At 42.7% G+C, this 20,113-nt stretch overlaps 1 protein-coding gene across 1 annotated transcript in view; it reads right to left on the bottom strand.

Moving 5' to 3' along the window:
• Positions 1-19,887, bottom strand: part of LOC309661491 (protein transport protein Sec31A-like) — a gene marked incomplete at its 3' end in the record, with an annotated part of 222,919 nt that extends 203,032 nt beyond the window's left edge. The window contains exons 1-2 of the mRNA XM_082463178.1: positions 19,794-19,887; positions 15,639-15,747 (exon numbers count right to left, since the gene is read on the bottom strand). Of these exons, the coding sequence (XP_082319304.1) occupies positions 15,639-15,747; positions 19,794-19,886 (202 nt within the window). The 5' untranslated portion in view covers position 19,887. The remainder of the gene's footprint in view (positions 1-15,638; positions 15,748-19,793) is intronic.
• Positions 19,888-20,113: the final 226 nt, after the last annotated feature.

The raw sequence follows: 20,113 nt of genomic DNA, 5'->3' as shown, positions 1-20,113 counted from the left end.
CACTGGGATAGGGTTGCCAGGTAAAATACACCATGCCCAGATAAATTTGAATTTCATATAAATATATAGTTTGGGAGACATACTTACAATCAACAAATATAAATCTGGCAACCTAACATTGCACTGCACGGTATAGATGGCAGATGATTTTAAAAAGGAGGGTCATGGGGATATAAAAAAAGAATGTGAAACTCAGAGTTTTTTCGAGGGTAAGGGTCAACAAACTGGCATGAGGTCCAAATCTGCTTTGTTCCTGTCTAAACAATGTTTCATTGAAACACTGCCACACCCATTCATTAAGTACAGTCCAAGGCTGCTTTCACTCTGCAGTGGCAGCGTTCAGGAGTTGCAGGCCCACAGAGCCTAAATATTTACTATCTGGCCCTTTAACCAAATAATAAAAAATAAAAAGTCCCAGTTAAACTGCTAAAATTACAATTGTCATTCTAAATACTCACTATTTCCCCTCTCTGATGAAAGGCTTCTTTCCATAGGCGTGCCTGATATTATAAAGCTCAAAATATGTAGGCTTTTAAATAAGTAATATTATTCTACTCAGTGGATTTAAACATAAGGCAATATTGTCACTTCAAGAAAAATAAAAAGAGCTTTGAGAATTTTTTCCATATGTCCACATTTGTGTTTCACAACTCCAGACCACCTAATGCAAACTTTCATTTCTCAGCAAAATGAAGCAGAGAATATTACAAAAGACTCAGCAATGTCAAATCCAGCCACCAGTTAGATCTTCCAATTTTCAGTACAACATTTCCTGCCAGATGTGGCTCAATGTGGCTTAAAGAAGCAGTTGTTTAATTCTCATGTGGAGAACTATTGTTCTGGAAGAATGAGGGCATTATAGGATTAATCTCCAAGTAGTAAGAAGAAAAGCTAGGTTTACAAACTCTGTATGACTCTGTATGTGCCAGTGAGTAGCTGGAAGTAAGCGTTCTATTGGAAGATAGGATTTTGTTCCTCAGGAAACCAACACACTCCTGGGACCCTGGGTTGAAGCCATTTGATGGGTGGATAGCATGAGAAAGGTCTAGCAACCAAAGTCACCCCATGCTGCTGATGCAGACTGCTGGCAGAGACAAGATAAAGTTCACACAGTCACTTGAGGCTTTAAAACCTAGTCTGCAAACGAAAAGTAGAGAAGAAAATTCTATTTCTAATCCACCAGTGAAAGATGTGCATTTCATTTTCAGATTATGAAAGTATCAAAGGAGAAAGGCTGTGCTGTCATGAGTGACAGTGCCTCGGCCGCCAGGACTCCAATCAGAGGCTCAGTGATAAGTGAGAGTGAGCCCAGACTACTGCCAACGCCATGGCCAGAGACCGAAGAACACACGGGGAGGGGTTTCCTAATTGTGTATGGTAAATAACCCCGCATACAAATCCTCCAAGCCACGATCTGGGTAGTGTATTAGAGCAAAGAAGTAACAAAGAAAACAGGCAGGTTGACGTTGAGGAGAGAGGACCAAATCAGTTTCAATAGACTTGAGGCTCTGTGGACCTAGGGAAGGAGAGGATACAGAGCCCAACAGGATAGGAGACAAGGAAGGCGTTGGAGCTCTGCTCCTCACCAGAGCTCTCTAAATCTCAGTATCCACATTTTAAAAAACATTTATTTATGTTTATTTATTTTATTTTTGGTTGCCTTGGGCTCGTGGGCTTTCTCTAGCTGCGGCAAGCGGGAGCTACTCTTTCTTGCGGTGCGCAGGCTTCTCATTGCGGTGGCTTCTCTTGTTGCAGAGCACGGGATCTAGGCGCGGGCTTCAGTAGTTGTAGCTTGCAGGCTTAGCTGCTCCACAGCATGTGAGATCTTCCCAGACCAGGGCTCGAACCCGTGTCCCCTGCATTGGCAAGTGGATTCTTAACCACTGCGTCACCAGGGAAGCCCTCAGTATCCACATTTTTAATATGAGAATAAAATCACGTGTATTTTATACAAACACTTCCTGGAAAATGGTCACGGCTAGAAATATCATGAGACTTCAATAAATGGCTTATATTTATAATTACTAACAGAAATAAATACAAGAAGCTAATAAGAATATGTTTTATAACCTAATGCATTTTGGATCACTCATTTCTATCCCAAAGATTTAATCTATACCATCGTGGTCTCTAAGCTGTAGTTTATATTATGTTTGCCATGAGTTGCTGTGACCAAATGTTACTGTTTTTAGTCCTATAGTTCCTGTAGTTTCTTGTTGCAGTGTTACAAACTAATGTTTCCCCAAAGTAATTTTTGAATGAATAAACAAATAAAAGTGAGAAGCACTCCTATGAAGCCCTTATTAAATATTAAAGGATAAACAGTTCTTATTGAAAAATAAAAGAATTATAATTTTAAGTGCAAATTTGACTAATTGTGCTTTTCAAAAGCTACTGTCAAATATTTTTCACAACAGTAAATCTTAAGTTATGATAAAAAAATTCCTTGTGAAATCACACCTGACAAAATGAACCCTAATTATGTATACTATCTCCTATCTAAACACATTCTTAAATAATTATTTCAATTTAAAATAAAGAAATTATCAGATTGGGTTGGAATTTGTCAGTTGGTTATCTCTCCATGAAGCACCGCTAAGTTTTTTAAACCTCCATCAGCGAGTGAGAACACCACACCTTGGCAGAATCTTAGCAGTTATCAGAAGCAGGAGTTGTGGGAACATATTTACAAGATTAGGGGTCTGAACTCCAATGGTTTAAGGTGGATTTTCAAGATGGGAATTTGACTGGGTTTGGGCAAAACTCATGACATAATAGTTTTGATTTTGTGGTACAAAGGCAACTCAGTAGAGAAAAGATCATCTGTTCAACAGATAGTCCTGGAGCAATTTGATCCTTGTGTAAACAAAAAATAAATTTTCATTCATATCGCACACTTTATACAAAAGTTAGCTCAAAATGGATTGTAGACCTAATTGTAAAACCTAAAATTATACAACTTTTACAAGAAAACATAGGAGAAAATCTTTGTGAACTTGGGTTAGGCAAATATTTCTTTGATATGACACTAAAATCACAATACATAAAAGAAAAAATCAATAAACTGGACTTCATCATGATAAAAATGTCTGCTCTTTGAAAAAAGCATTCACAGTTAAGAAAATCGAAATAGGAGCCATGGACTGGAGAAAATACTTGTAAGTAACATATTTGATAAAGAACTTGTATCTATAAAGAACATATAAAGAACTCTTGAGGGAGCGCGGGGCGCCACCGCCGCCGCCGCTTATCCGCTGAGGTCAGTCTCCTGGGCTGCGCCCGGGTCGGCGGCCGCGGCGGCTGAGCAGCGAGAGCCGGGAGCCGAGAGACGCGCTCCGCCGAGTGTTGGGCACGGCAGAGCCCGCGCCTTCGCGGCGTCATGGGCCCCCTCCTCGGGCCACAGAGGGCACCAGCCGCAGGAACCCCCGGGCCTCCTCGCGGCTGAGCCTGAGCGACCCCCGGGTTCTCCGGCGTCCCCTCCCTCCGCCTTATTTTCTTCCCTGCTCTCGCTGCTGCTGCCGCTTCAGCTCTCCGTTATGGCAACGGAGCCGCCATCCCCTCTCCGGCTTGAGGCGCCCGGCCCCCCAGAAATGCGGACCCCACCGGCGGGTAAGGAAAAGTGTATCTGGATATAGTAGATCGCTTAAGGCATCCCTTAGTATTACCATGTTCTTTGATTAAGCTCAGTGGAAAACTACAACAACCCAGTCTAGGCAGGGCTACTAATGACCCAGACTATTCAAGAAGGAAGGATTTGGTCACCCACCAGGGAAGAACCACGATCTGCTGAGGTGCTTGCTGAAGATAGAAAGAATACAGAATGGGTATAAGAAAGTAGTTACAAAGACCAGCTATAACTGACCACTTACAGAAACGAGGACTGTAATTGTCATGAGTACACCATTTTTTTTTGCTATGAATATATTTGTGTTAAGTGTGTATTTGTTTTTTCTCTCTCATATTCCCTTATTATGTAACATGAGTTGTATTGATTTTATATCATAATATGTAAGTACTCTTAATTTTACATTATAGTACTTTAAGTTATATCACAAGGATTTACCTCCTCTTCTGGGGATAAGGTTAGTGTATTTTGATTGGACTCAGAATTGTTGTATCATATTAAGTGGAATTAAGACCTTGTTATTGTCTTATTTGGGGATTAAGTAAGATTTGAGGAGATGCATATGGGTGTCATGTTGACACAGGGTCGACTTGTGATGATTAGTTTCATGTGTCAACTTAACTGGCTATGGGGGACCCAGATTAAAAATTATTTCTGGGTATATTTTGTGAGGGAATTTCCAGGTGAAATGAGCATTGAAATTGGTGGACTCAGTAAAGTTGATTGCCCCCCCCCCCAATGTGGGTGGACATCATCCAGTCTGTTGAGGGCTTGAATAGAACAAGAGCTGGGGGAAGGAAGAATTTGCCCCTTTTTCCTGCCTCATGGTGTGAGGTGAGATATTTCATCTTCTCCTGACCTCAGACTGGAATTTATATCACCATCTCCCCTGGTTCTCAGGCCATTGGACTAGGATTGAATTATATCACTAGCTTTCTGGGGCCTCCAGCTTACAGATGGCAGACTGTGGGATTTCTCAGCTTCCATTATCATAAGAGCTAATTCCCTGTTACAAACACATGCATGTATTCTATAGGTTCTGCTTCTTTGGAGAATTCTGACTAATACAACATGTATCCACCACTGTAATATCACACAGAATACTTTTACTGACCTAAGAATCCCCTGTGTTCCACCTATTCAACCTACTCTTCCCTTCCTCCACCCAAACCCCCAACAACCACTGATCTTTTTACGGTCTCCATAGCTTTGCCTTCTAAAATATCATATAGTTAAGAATTATACAGTACGTAGCCCTTTCAGATTGGTTTATTTCACCTAGTAATATGCATTTAAGTTCCTCCATGTCTTTTCATGGGTAGTTTATTTCCTTTTATTGCTGAATAATATTCCATTGTATGAATGTGGAACAGGTTTTTGTTTGTTTGTTTCTTTGTTTTTAATCCATCCATCTATGGAAGGGCACCTTGGTTGCCTCTAATTTTTGGCAATTATGAATAAAGCTGCCACAATCATTCATGTGCAGGCTTTTGTATGGACGTAAATTTTCAGCTCTTTGGGGTATATACCAAAGAGCTTGATTGCTGCATTTTATGGTAAATGTATATTTACTCTTTTATTAAACTGCCAAACTGTCTTCCAAAGAGTCTGTACCATTTTGCATTCCCTACAGCAATCATGAGAGTTCCTACTGCTCTGCATCCTCACCAGCATTTGGTGTTGTCAGTGTTCTGAATTTTTGTCCTCTTCATAGCTGCATAGTGGTTTCTCATTGCTGTTTTAATTTGCAGTTCTCCAAACACATAAGGTGTTGAGCATCTTGTCATATGCCTATTTGATATTTTATATCTTCTTTACTGAGGTGTCAGTTTAGATTTTTTGTCCACTTTTAATCAGGTTGTCCTCTTTTTTTAGTGGCAATCAGTAAGTGTTCTTTGTATATTTTCATACCAATCCTTTATCTGATTTGTCTTTTACAAATTTTTTCTCCCCATGTATGACTTGACTTCCCATTCTCTTGATATTCATATCTTTTTAAAGTTTTTTTTCTTTTCTTTGTGTGTTTATTTTGAATAATGTATATTGCTTTTTGTTCAGTTAACTAATTCTTTTCTGCAATGTCTAATCTACTGTTAATTCTATCCAATGTACTTTTAATCTCAGCTATTTTAATTTTAATCTCTAAAACGTTGATTTGCTTTTTAAAAAATACCTTCCTTTACATGTCCAATCCCTCCTGTAGCTTCTTGAAAATATGAAATATAATTATAATATCTACTTTAGTTTTGTTGTCTACTAATGCTTTAATTTTTCTATTTCTGGGTCAGTTTTAATTAGGTTTTTTCCCCTTCATTGTGGTTCTATATTCGTGCTTCTTGATATACCTGGTAATTTTTTTATTGGATGACAGTCACTGTAGATTTTCTTTTTCTGGTGCTAAATATTTTAGTATTTCTGTACATATTCTTGAACTTTGTTCTGGGATGCAGTTAAATTACTTAAAAATAATTTTATCCTTCTGAGTCTTGCTTTTAAGCTTTTTAGGTGGAACCCAAGTAATGTTTAGACCATGTTAACTTTTTCCCCACATTTCAGGATTGAAAACTATTCTGAATACTCATGTATTAAACAGTTTTCCATTCTAGCTGGGAAGACCAGGCTTTCTTTTTTTTTTTCCCTTTGTGAGTGTTAAGAACTTGTTCCTTCTGATACATCCAGGTGGTTCTTTCCCTGCCATGAGTAGTGTTCTTACATGCATATGCCCATCTGTACTCATAGGCCTCTGTAACCTAGTTTCCATTCACCTATCCTGCTTCTCATCCCTTCATTCACTCTTCCACATTCACAGTGGGGCTTGTTTAATTTCTAGAACAAGCCTGGCTCTTTGCACACAATTTTTATTGCTTCTGCTTAGAATGTGCTTCCTCAGCCTGGCTTGACTGGCTCCAAAATGGCATTCAACTCTGAACAGGAGGAATATCACCTTTTCTTATGCAAGTAAGGTTCCCCAATTTTCTCTCAAACACTGTTTCTTGCCTTCAAATCATTTTGAGATTCAAAAAAACTTGTTCATGTGTTTTTTAAAATTTTGCTTTCCCAGGCTATCTTACCCAGGAGTTGATAACTACATGGGGACAGAAACTCTAGAAAAGAGATAATTTAATGATGAGCTTTCTTTATTCGTCATATTTTATACTGTTAGAAGAATGAGGCTATCAACTGAATTCTGTCCCCCCAAAATTCATATATTCAAGCTCTAACAAAGTGATGGTATTTGGAGATGAGGCCTTTGGCAGGTAATTAGATTAAATGATGTCATGAGGATTAGGCTCTATTAGTGCCCCTGTAAGAGGAAACCAGAGAGTTTTTTCTGTCTCTCTCCACTATGTGAGGACACAGTGAAAAGACAGTTGTCTGCAAGCCAGGAAGAGAGCCCTCACCAGGCACTGAATTGGCCAGCACCGTGATCTTAGACTTCCAAGCCTCTAGAACTGTGAGTTGTTAAAGTCACCAAGCCTATAGTATTATGTTATGGCAGCTTGAGCTATAAGAGTACTAAATGGAAGAGACATGGAGGAACCCTAAACACATATTGCTAAATGAAAGAGGCCAAACTGAAATGGATACATACTGTATGATATCAGCTATATGACATCCTGGAAAAGGTAGGGCACTGAAACTATTCTGTATGATACTGTAATGGTCAACGCTTGTCATACATTCGTCAAAACCCATAGGATATGCAACAGAGTAAACTGTAATGTAAACTATGGATATTAGTTAATAGTAATGTATGAACTTTGGCTCATCAATTGTAAAAAATGCCCCACACTAATGCAAGACATTAATAATAGGGGAAACTTTGGTTTGGGGAATAGATGTGAGGGGGTGTATGAGAACTCTATACTCTGCTCAAATTCTCTTTAAACTTAAAACTACTCTAAATATAGTCTACCAATTTATTTAAACAAAATAAATCTAAGTTGCCTCATCATATTGTGAGGTTATTACCATCTTACAGTGTTTCTATTTGACCGACTTCTTTAATGTTCATTTCTATCTTCTTTTATCCTTGTAAAAAATATATCAAATGTTTTGTACTATTTCACCTCCCAGCCTATTATCTTTTTAGTTATATGTCTTTCACAAACTTTCATTGGAAACTACATGAGATATCCTTGACTTATTACAATCTATGCCCATTACTATTTTCACCACCTCCCTAGTAATGCTTGAACCTTGGCTATGACCCATTGTCACCTCTGGACAAATAGTTTCTGCTCTATTTTCTGTCTTCTGTCCTTCTGGGCCACTTCTATCTACCATCATTACCCAAAGAACTGACTTTACAGATTCTATATGCCAGTGTGTAAGACTTGCAGTGTTTTAAGAAGTATCCCAACTTCATGATGATGATTTGGGGTCATTACCAAAGCACTCGGGATCATACATACTGTCTTAAGGTAGTTTTATGGGGCAACGCACATTGGTATTTTCCTCCTATTAACAGAGTAGGAAACTGTGGGTTGATCTGCAGCTATTTTGATTAAGAAAGCAGGATATGAACTCTGCTTCTTTGCTGGGGTACTTGGCACTGCTCCTTCTCTTGCTGGGACATATTTTGCGCCTTTACAGCCTGGCATCTAGGCGTCCTGATCAGACTAATGTTTGGCTTTATTGGATACGTTGACCAGTCTGATTGATATTCTGGTACATACAGGGTACTTGGTCATGGTTGCTCACCTCTGAACCTCAGCTTCATCACCTGCAAAGTGCAACTAATAGCACATCCGCTTTGTGGGGTTTTTATGGATTTGGCAAGCGTCATAGTGCCTGGCACGTGCTAGAGACTCAGGTGATGCAGTAATTACCCAAAGTTGCATTTTCAGTGGATCCTTCCCACCTGGAGAAGGTGACTCACGGCCTTGGGGGAGGAAGAGCAGGGCAAACAGCAAGGGCAGCAAGGGCTAAGGCAAGGAGGTGAGAACTGACATACAGGGGGGCCTCATGCTGGTATCACCAGAGGGCCCAGAGTGAGCCAGGATGTGGGGAGAGACTGGCCGGTCAGTAAGACCAGGCCAAGAAGGGCCATGTGAGGGGGCTTAGCTTTTACCTTGTGGTAGAGGCCATCCAAAGGAGAAAGTGGAAGATGGTTAGGTATAGACTTCTCCCTTAGGAATTGTCCTCGGGGTCTGTTTATCTCCTGGCAGGGTCCGTTCAATGAGTTGGCCCCTCCAGCACATTCTAGAGAGGACTGGCCATGTCTGACCCTCTGGAGATACAGCCCTGACCTCCTGGCCACCTCACTGAGGAGAGGGCTCACGGGGGAATCAGCCTCACTCTGCATCTGTCCACCAGTCCTGCACCCTGGACTCCAGGACCACTCACTTGCAAGAGACACATCCAGCTGCCGGAGGAAGTGACGTTTCCTGACTCATCTGGCTAAGAATGAGCAGAGTATTGCTGACCATTCCAGGGGAGTAGCTGCCACAGAAGATCAGGATGGGTACAAGCCATAGAAGGTCAGAAGGAACAAAGGTCAGTCCACGTGGGAGTTCACATGGGCGCCTCACAGTCACCAACATGCCCTCGAGTTTCCCTTCCAGCCCAACACACACTCCACCTGCCCACAGTCGCCTGTGCCACCATCACACAGCCCCACAGAGCTCCAAACATCCTCAAACACACAAACTCCCTACCTATAAGCAGATGCCTCTGTGCCCAGAACCCTCCTGCTCCAGTATACATGCACTACAAACCCCAATAAAATCACAGCCACAGTCTTGAATACAAAAACACACCCCCAACGGCTCCCGATAATCAAACACCGAAATCCTCACATCCCACAAAAATCCACCCAACCCCATATAACCCCCCAATGCAAACACACAAACCCTTCAACAATAGCCAAATACATTCAAACCAAACTCACATACTTCTTAATATAAGACACAACCCCCAAAATCCAAATATAACACATACAGTCCCCCCACAGCTGTGAACATCCACGTATGTACAATGCCTCAGAAGCTGAGACAAACACAAAATACCATCAGAGAGACACAATGTTTCCAACCTTCTCCTAAATACTCCCCCCAGAACACATGATGAACTCACACCCTCAATACAAACATACACCCATCTCCCTCTTGAGATACCATAAACAGCCTCTGTCACATCCCCTGATTATACACACACAGCTAACAACCCCAATTTACACTGACATCCCCAGTCTCTGCAAATTCCTCCACACCAAAAATACACTCCCTAAACTCTTACCCTACAGGATGAGCATATGTATAACCCCTATACTCTGAATACACACAGATCCAACACACAAAACATTAAAATGCATACCCCTACCTCTTCTCAAATGCCTGCACACAGAGCCTCAAAACACCCAGAACCAGCCCCACCACCCAGCCGCACCATGCTACACCAACCGTACACTCATAAAGGCACTCAGGCCCCTCATCTCTCCCCAGATCACACATACACAGTCTCTACACAGCTTTACTATTACCCCAAACCGTCCTATACCCCAAACATACATCCATGAGTTCCCCACACAGCCCTAACCCATGACAGAGGCAGCTCTACCAGGGGCATCATGGCACCCCGAGCGGGCAAATGCCACTGAGGTAAGTGCCTCCTATGTTGCTGCAATTCTTGCTGCTGTTGCAAATCATCCCTTGACCCCACCGAGGCTGACTGGGACACCCTAAACGGGAAGTGGCAGCATATGAGTCAGGGAAGAGGAAAACTCCCTTCCAGGTATTCCCTGTCACCATCCGAATAAAGTCATATTCCTTGCCTCAACACCTCATCTCCGATTTATTGGCCTGTCGTGCGGCAAGCACAGCAAGCTTGGACTTGGTAACATCTTTACTCAGGACACGGTGTCACAAAATGGGACATTGTTTTGTTTGTTTGTTTTGTTTTTGTGTTTGTTTTTGTTTTGGGCTGCGCCACGTGGCTTGTGGGATCTTAGTTCCTCGACCAGAGATCGAACCCGCGCTCCCTGCAGTGGAAGCTCGGAGTCCTAAGCAATGGCCTACCAGGGAATTCCCATGGGACACTGTTACCTTGCAGTCATGGTCCTCACCTTTGTCAGACAGAGGTAGTAGTGCAGCAGGATGGAGAACGTTGTAAAGTTTAAGATAAAGATTAGGTGGTGAAAGCAGGATTTCACAGGAAGTGAATCTTGTGACACTTGCAGTGAAACGTTGCCAATTCAGAGTTAAGAAGACTGTGGACAGTGTGTGGAGTTGGCAAATAAACTTCATTTTCTAGAGTCAAATCTGCCAAGGCTTCCACTAAATTTGCAGTTATGGCTATAACCTTAAGACAACTGAGATAGGCATAAGCAACTGAATCAAGTTGCATGCTATAATAGGCAATAGGCCTATGTTTACTACCATGCTCACATAGTTCCGCGGGGCCTGATTATGCCATTCATGCACAAATCAAGTAAAAGGTTTTGAATAACCTAAAGTTAATCTATTAGGTAGAGATCTCTTTGCTAACTTAAAAGGGCTAATATATTTTGCCTCCAGTGGAGATCTCACCTTAAAGTTTCCGGATCAACCTGAACCTGATCATTTGGGTAACCCTAAGGCAGGCAGCTCTTGCAGTGCTTGTTTTAGCCTTATAAAAGCCTGCTTATGTTTATCTTCCCAAGCAAAGGATTCAGGAACTAAATCTTTAATAAGTTCATAGAGTGGAAGAGGTAACAGAGAAAAATTTGGAACCCAGAGCTTGCAATAACCAGCTAAACCTAGAAATCCACAATGCTAGCACTTAGTTGTGAGTCTAGGAAGTTCCTGTATCAGCCGAATTCTCTCTGGACATAGCTGAATTCCTTCAGTGCTTAGATTATGTCCTAGGTAATGAACAGTGTCTAGAGATAATTGTAATTTTTCCTTCGTGTTCTTTCTCAGCTAACTGTTGCAGCAAATAAATGGAATCTTTTATGCATGCCTAATGGAATCTTTACAGTAGCTGAGTACAGCAGGAGGTTATCTCCATATGGTAAAAAGGTGGATTTCTCAGGGAACTAGAGGGTACTTAAATCTTGGTGAAGTACTTGGGAGAAAAAAGAAGGGGTCCCAGTGAACACTTGAGGCATAAAAATGCAGGTATATTGTTGATTGTTCCAAGTAAAGGCATATAGATATTGGCTGTTGGGTCTCCGGGATGCTGAAGAAAGGTGAACAAAGGTCTGCAACAGTAAACCATTCCAAGTCAGTTGAAACTTGTGACAGAAGGGTGGCTAGGTTTGGAACAACAGGAAAACAGGGAATAACTATTTTTATTAACAGCTCCCAAGTCCTGGACAAATCGCCATCCTGCCAGGTTTCCAACCAGGCAAGATTGGCATGCTGCAGGGACGAGTACAGGAATGACTACCTCCCGGGAAATTAAGTCTTCTACAATAGGTGTGAGACCTTGTATGACCGCAGGCTTTAATAGTTGTTGAGGAAACCTAGGGAGAGGTTTAGCTACATCTATCTGAATCTTTATAGGTTTGCATTTTTTTATTCTTCTGATGTTAACGCTGTCAGAAGTAGCCCCCAAATTTGCAGGCATCTCCATCAAATTAGAGAACTTGTGCTGAACTTCCTCTTTTATGTCCAGGACAGATTGTAAGGAACATAAATAATCAGGTTCAGGTTGATCAGGAAACTTTAAGGTGAGATCTCCACTGGAGGCAAAATGTACTGGCCCTTTTAAGTTAGAAAAGAGATCTCTACCAAATAGGTTAACTGGGGTATATTGCATAGCAAAAAGGAGTCTTGGTTGAGATAAAAATTCTCTGTGAACTTTATTAGGTACTCCCACCATGGAAACATCCTCTTGACTCAGAGGGACCTGTTGTTCTTTGAGGGTGGGATTTAGAGTAGAAAGCACAGATCTGGTTAGGGCTAGGGCTAGGGTGTTAAAGGGTTAGGTAATTACGTTTACAGTTAGGGTTAGGGTTTAATGTAGATTTCAAAGTAGAATATGAGAGTGGGGTTTAAAGTAGAAAGCATAGCTCCAGTATCAACTAAAATTTGGCAGTTTTTCATTAATTTTCATTCTATTTTCCTCTGGGCTGTTTAAGGTAATTGCTGGTAATAGTTTACCAGAGAACCTCTGGAGTTCTGCCAACTAGGGGAGAGGGTCATGGGGGGGCCCTCCCTTTGAGACAGATATGAGAGCATTTGTGAAGAGTTTGCATAGGACCTTTGAGGACACCTTTTTTCCCAGTGTCCTCACTGATTACAAATGAAACATCAACTTTGGGTCATCGAATTGATCATGGACCCCTAGGAGGTTGTAATGGGGGAGGCCTAGGTGTTATTTTGTGTCTCTTGCCTTAGAGCTGCTGTAACTGTAAGGCTATGAGCTTGGTGGATTTCTGTTTGTGATCTTACTCCAAGGTCCTTTCAAAATGCTCAGCTATAGTCAGGAGTTCAGTCAGGCCTACAGCCTCCCAGCCTATTTTCTGCCCGTTTATCAATCCATTAATCTCAGAAGATAATCCATTTACAAAGAGGGCAGTTAAAGTAGGCTGAGTGGCCTTTTTATTGCTTGGAACCCCAAATGCTGTAAAAAGAGAGCCTACAAACTGGCTCTAAAGTCTTCCACAGATTCACCCCTCTTTTGTTTGTATGAGTGAATAATAGGCCAATCATTATTAGGCCAATTAATAATAGACCAAGTGTGAGCAGGGAAGATTTTAGGAATAGCTTATAAAAGGTTAGTTGTTATTCTGCAAGCCTTTTTAGGTCGAGGATCTTGAATATCATCCTAGGGATTATGTCATTTTGCTTCCCACGTCCATTCTGGGGCTTCCCCCAGTCCTACCAACATGTGTACAAGCGGATAAAGATCTAGCAGTTTGGGGACATAGGCCGTGACAGTGACTCTAAATTCTTCAAAAAATGTTGGGCGTTCCTCGCTAGGTTTAGAGAATTCTTTGACTATAGCTCTCAGTTCAGTCTTTGACCAAGGGGTAAAGGACACCTGAGGGGGCTCACCTGCAACCTCAGCTAGTTTTACTTTAAATGGCAATTGTTAAATATTCTCTTGGGAATAGAAAAGTATTTCAGACAGAAAATGAGTAAAACAAGAGTACTCAGGTGAAAAAGGAAAGGGGGGGACAGTAGGAGTTCAATCTGCAGTCACATCCGTCCTATGGTCTTTTGTTTCAGGTACCTTTTGTCTCTTCAATTTTTCATTAGCTTTTTGTTCTAAGTCTCTAAACGAAGCTATTTTGGAATCTTGAAACCTTCTGTAAACTTTTACATACCAACTAAAGCAGGCATCTCATTCTCCCTGTCCAATTTGGGAACACTTGCTCTCTAGTGTTTTCCTTAAATGAACAATCTTGTCTAACTGGAACATTCCCCACAATGACCATTGTAATTCTAGCTCAATATTAGTATAATTTTGCCATCTTTCTAAATATCTACAGCCTCCAGGACCATAGTTCTCAAATATAAAATAAGCAGGTGTGCCAGAAGCTGGCATTCTCAACTCTTTGGTGATAAAGGATCTCATTTCCTTAACTAGCCTTTGTCAACCCAAAAGAACACACAAAAGAACTGCGCCTTAATATATCAGCAGTAACAAAGAGATGTCACTATGTCCTGGCCAAAAGAAGGCCTGGTATGCACCACCACCAATTCCCAGGGATCCCTGGACTGAGGAAAAAGATCCAACCAGCAAATCCCAAGGAATGGGGACTGCAAACTGATGCCAAACAAAATGGAGAACTATAGCCGCCACCAACAGTTCCAAGCATGGAAACTGAGGGCTGATTCCAAACAGATGGGCAAGTGCAGACTACACTGCCAGCAGTGCCCAATGTGGAATCCAGGGAACAAAATTAGGGGCTAGGGTTTCCCACTCAAAAATATACTGGCAATAACCAAGAGATGTTACTGTGTCCTGGGAATTTCCATCTGAAAGGCTAGGGGTTTGGCCTCAGGGAGAATCCTCTACCAGACAAACTGACCTGCCCTGTAAAGGAAAGCCAATTAGATTGCGAGCACAAACTCAATCAAAGAGAATGGAGCTCAAACCAAGAGGAGCTTACCAACAACCTTCAGGAATGGCAAGAAAGACAGTGAACTCAAAGGAGTTGTGGGCACTACACCTGTTTCTCCTTGTCCCAAATGTTATCAGAAATTTGCTTCAGATCCCATCACTGCCACCAATATATTTATCTTTTCCTTTTTAAAAAGATAAGGATTTAATCATAAAATCATCCTGTTAGCAAGAGGAATCATAAGAGTGGATTTTAAAAAAGTGCACATACCTATTTTGATAGAGAACATTTCTGGAGGGATACATATGAAACTGTTAGCGGCCACCTCTGAATGCCACCAATGTATTAAAAAACAAAATTTAACTGAGTAAATGTGAAGATTTACTTTGAAGTTTGAATAAATTGGCTTTATTAAACGATTCATGAATCAGGCAGCATCTCATCTGATAGAAAGGGAGATACTCCAACGGGTTACACAACATGGAAGGCTTTTTGTTTTTTGGCCACGCCACATGGCATGTGGAAATCTTAGTTCCCCGACCAGGGATCGAACCCATGCCCCGTGCATTGGAAGAGCAGAGTCTTAGCCCCTGGACCACCAGGAAAGTCCCAGAAGGATTTCAAAGTAAAGAGGGTGGGACAAGGAAAGAAAGTCATCATCAAGGGAAAAAATGAAAGTTCACTGGAGGAAAGTGAAACTTCAGGTGACAATGGCTTCTCATTGGCTAAACTGCGGAATTCTCTATTAGCTATTTCTATGTTCTATTTCTTGTTGCTGGCCAGGAAGGAAGTCTTGCCTCCTCCAGCTGCGGTAGTAAAGTGGTCGCACTTCCTGTTTGGGGTCAGTGAATGACCTCTTCCTCTTGGGGTAATTGATGATGAGTGACACGGCATGAGAGCTCCCTCTACGGGCCTTCCAGACTCCAATTCTAGTTGAGGTTTCCTTTTGTTAACATTCACAGCATGTTTTATTGGCAGGAGGATTCCCAATGAGGGAGAAAAGGCCACAAGACTCACCATAAAGAAGGCTCAGAAATTCCTGGGTGGGTCCAAGGGAGGCACAAGGTGGCTGTGGGGTCAGCTGGTGGCCACAATGATCACATGGTTCCATCTGATGGGTTTGCAGCTCGATGTGGAATAGTGAATAAAAGGGTCAGTTCATCCTATCAGAGAAACATGAAACTGAGATAAGCTTCCCACTGCTAGAAGCATCATGAGCCTTCAGAAAAGAACAGAGAACATGGCTAAAGGGTTTGGGAACAACAGAGCCATATCTCCTCAGAGTGGGACTCCCCAGGCTCTCCAGGTCTCAGTCCCCAACTCTCCCTCAGGGACAAAGCCTCCCCACCCCTGTCCTAGTCAGCTCACTGATCCCTAGAGGTCCTGCCTACCCCTGAGGACTTAGATTTCCATGGAGACAGGTTGGTTGAGACCTAGTGATACAGTTGACCAGCCTGATACGCAACAGTTCCCACCACCCTGGGGCAGTTGGGCTCAGGGACACGTGGCTCTGGACCCCATGTGGAGGGTGTCCTTGCACGTCAGCTGTGCCCCAGAAGACCCAGTAACGCCTGTAGCTGTCCAACTGATTCTCAGGGTATTTTCCTGGGAGAGCCCTTGGTCATCTGACCTCCTATCCAGGAAGCCCCGTGACTTTCTGACTGCTGCCTGTCACGCCAACAACACACCTGTGAAGGTTCTGCTCTGCATGGCCATCTGTCCACCAGGCCCCCCCTTCTAGGGACCCAGATGCTAGGACCACACAAATGCTGAAGGAGTGTCCACCTGCCTAAGGTACAAACACCCCTGTATCCATCTGCATGATTTCTACTGGGAATCTACAACATTTATGGGGATTCTTTGGCCCTAAAGAACAGACCAACCTGATAGGAGCAATGCAATGATTCACAATTACCAGGGTCAATGCACATATACAGGGGCCCATAGCCCCAGGTGCCCCACTCACAATTCACATGGGTGTCCCATACGTATCCACCGATGCCCAAATATTCTTGCTTCATACATACATACATCCAAACACGCACATCAGTGGTCTGCTGGGAAGCGCTAAAAAACTCTCCGAGAAAGGTGGGAAAGACTTCACTTATGCTATCTACATGGTATAAATATTCCCAGCATGACCAATTTCAAGCTACCCACCTGACATCACTGAACACAGAGCTGGGAAGAGGTATGCACCATTGACTATCCCAAGATAGTATGAACCAGTTCCAGCACATCCCATACCTTTTCCTATGAATTTGTGCACACAATCCACTTACACCCCAAGTAGACCCCTCAACTCCCACCACAGATATACAACCAAAAGGATACCACATATACATATGTGTTTGTACATATACATACATATATATATATATCCTGAACACACACGTACATTTCTACCCTCACCCTGAATAGATACACAAACAGACCACCTCTTACTATGTAAATTTTTACAGACGAAACCTTACTCACCCTGAATATTCACATTCCACTCTCACAACTATATATACACGCACAACATGGGCCTGAAAACAAACACGTGCAACCAATATGCCATCCAGATGTACACACTGAGTACCTAAACACACAGGCTCACCAAGTACACAACTGTCTCACGTGCAACCCAAAAAAGACCCATATGCAGTCCCACAGCCCTAAAATACATATACTTCAGGATTCCTGCACACACACATAACCTACACCGTCTACTGGTTTCCAAACACACAAACTAAACTCTCACATCCCCCAGAATACATACCCCAGAAGCCCCAGGAACTCAAAAACACACACAGCCACAAATAACCTATACTTATCAAATACAGCTGACCCTTGAACAACTTGGGGGTTAGGGCGCCAACCCTCCATGCAGTGGTTCTGCATCCATGGATCGTGTAGTAGTCCTGTAGTATTTACTGGGAAAAAAATCCACTATAAGTGGACCCGTGTGGTTCAAACGTGTGTAGTTCAAGGGTCAACGGTACATATAAGTCCACCTCACTAATACTGAGAACACACATACAAGCAACACCACTCAATTCTTCAGGCATTACATTTTGAAATAGATACATAGAGGACTCTAAGCCTCCTGATATACTCACAAATCACAAATACACACACCCACAAACTACTCATGAGTATACACCCCAAATGCTCAGACACACTCAAAACAGAAAAACACCAACAACCTCTGCAGTCTTACTAATATACATACACAATTCTCACACACGTATGGACACACACATGCAAATATTCCCAAGCCCTGAACATACAGATCCCCTCCCAAACACTATACATTATGCTACCTCTCCAGAACACAAGCTCCCCGCCACTACCCCAACATATAAACTGTGTATGTGTGTGTGGGTGTTCATATATATATATTTCTACCCTCACCCTGAATATATAGACAGACCACCTCTTACTCCTACCAAACACATGTATAAACACCCTAGCATTCTCCAAAGATATACACTTTGAATACTCCTAACAACTCCATACCTTATGAACAAACTTTGATAATGCATGAACCTGATGATGGACACACACACAGATTAGAATACACAAGTAAGATACATGGAAGTGTCTCCAGCAAACCATTTATGAAACAACTTCCATATATCAAATTATCCCTAGCTATTAGGAGCCAGCTCACACATATGCAAGTACTCACAAATACCCGTATCACATATTTCTAATACATAGAAATGCAATTGTCCAACTTCCCTGTAGAAACATAGAACCCCACCTCTTTATCAGATACACATATACTCACTTCCCAAAATACATAAGCTTCAGAGGCTCCTACCGAAAATTACAAATGCACAGCCTCAGCAAATATTCCTCCAAGTGGCCATGCCCCTTGAATACACACACAAACTCATTTAACACATAACTCTCCACAAGTTCCAAATAGAACCACAATTACCCAGTACACTACAAATATGCAATAATATCACCCTATATGCCCTTTGTTCCAAATACACATACAGTACCACACTACTGGCATATACATAACCCCACATTCCCAACCTCTCACACAGAACTAACTCTGCCATCTTGCAGAATACAGAATCATACAAACACAACATACCTACATATACAACATCCACCAGCCCCATAAAATAGCCACAGACTTGCCCTCTACACATCCAAATATACATAGACAGCTCCTGAAAATGCACACACCCAAACACCCCATAACCATACAACATGCCCTGAATACACAAATGATCATCCTACATTCCCCAAATATACAAAATAAACAGACTGGACACCCAAAGTAATATACACCACAACTTTTCCTGACATTGCCCTTATGCACATGCAGATAATCCTTCCAAATCCACCATTAGACACACATAAATCCCCAAATTCATGGGTGAAAAAAACACATGTAAACATATTCCCCAAACACCTAATTACAAACACCTAACCACCAACTCCTTGAGTATGCCTGCGTCACATCTCAACACCCTCCAAGTACAACACTCACTCTTACACGCTCTCACAAAAACACAGGCACGACCTCCCTTCAGACACAAACATCCACAGACAAAACCAACCCACACATTTGACTACATATCAGATTCCCACCAACCAATTAAATATGTACAGACCCCATCTATGCTTGCAAATCAATCATGATGTGACATCAGACTACAAATACATGTTTATTACCACATTCAGCAAAGTTGCTCCCATCACTGACAAAAGAATGCAGTTTGGACATAAGTGGTGATTGATGTTTTTATGATAAGAAGGAAGACACTATTGAAACCATGAGTGTGTTCCTTCGCTCTTCACTCATTTTCCAATCACCTGAGCTACACCTTTGGAACCAGATGAGGGTTTTCAACTCGCAAGAACGTCCCTATAGGTTTTGTACTCTTCAGAACGCGCAGCCTAGAACGGCACCTGTTTAATAGCTCACACACACTATTTCCCCCCCACTGTAGGCCTCGCAATCACTGAACCCTTCATGCAGCCGGCTCTCCAGTGGGGCCAATAACCCTGGGGTAAACCCCTCAAGGGAATCGAGCTCTATGGGGGCGTGAATCCACATTGTGGGGAGTCTCCTTACACGGACAAGGGCACAGACAACCCACAGGGTGAACAACAGCGCAGAGCGGTGACACCTGAGGGGTCAAAAGTCCCCGTACCCTTTACCTCAGGGTTCCTGGAATTGACTCTCGAGGCCGCCATGACAGGCCCCTCCCCCGCCGGACGGCCCTTGGGGCCCCACCCTCCGCGCTCGCGCATGCGCTCCTGTCTTCCGGAGCCGACTGCCCCAACTGACGCCAGGAGCAGTTGGAGGACGGCGGTCCGCGTGCCCAAGAGCCCCGCCCTAGTGAGCGTGCGCAGGCGTGCAGGCGCGGGGCGCGCGGGGACCTGCTCTGGCAGCTCTCTGCCAGAGAGGAGCGAGGTGGAGTGTCGGGCACGCTGCGGAGCGTCTCTGGCGACGCTCCTCGCCGGGAACTTTCGTGATG

This window comes from Balaenoptera physalus, assembly GCF_965194825.1.
Source record: "Balaenoptera physalus genome assembly, chromosome: 5".
NCBI lineage: Eukaryota > Metazoa > Chordata > Mammalia > Artiodactyla > Balaenopteridae > Balaenoptera > Balaenoptera physalus.
This window is presented reverse-complemented; position numbering and strand designations above follow the sequence as displayed.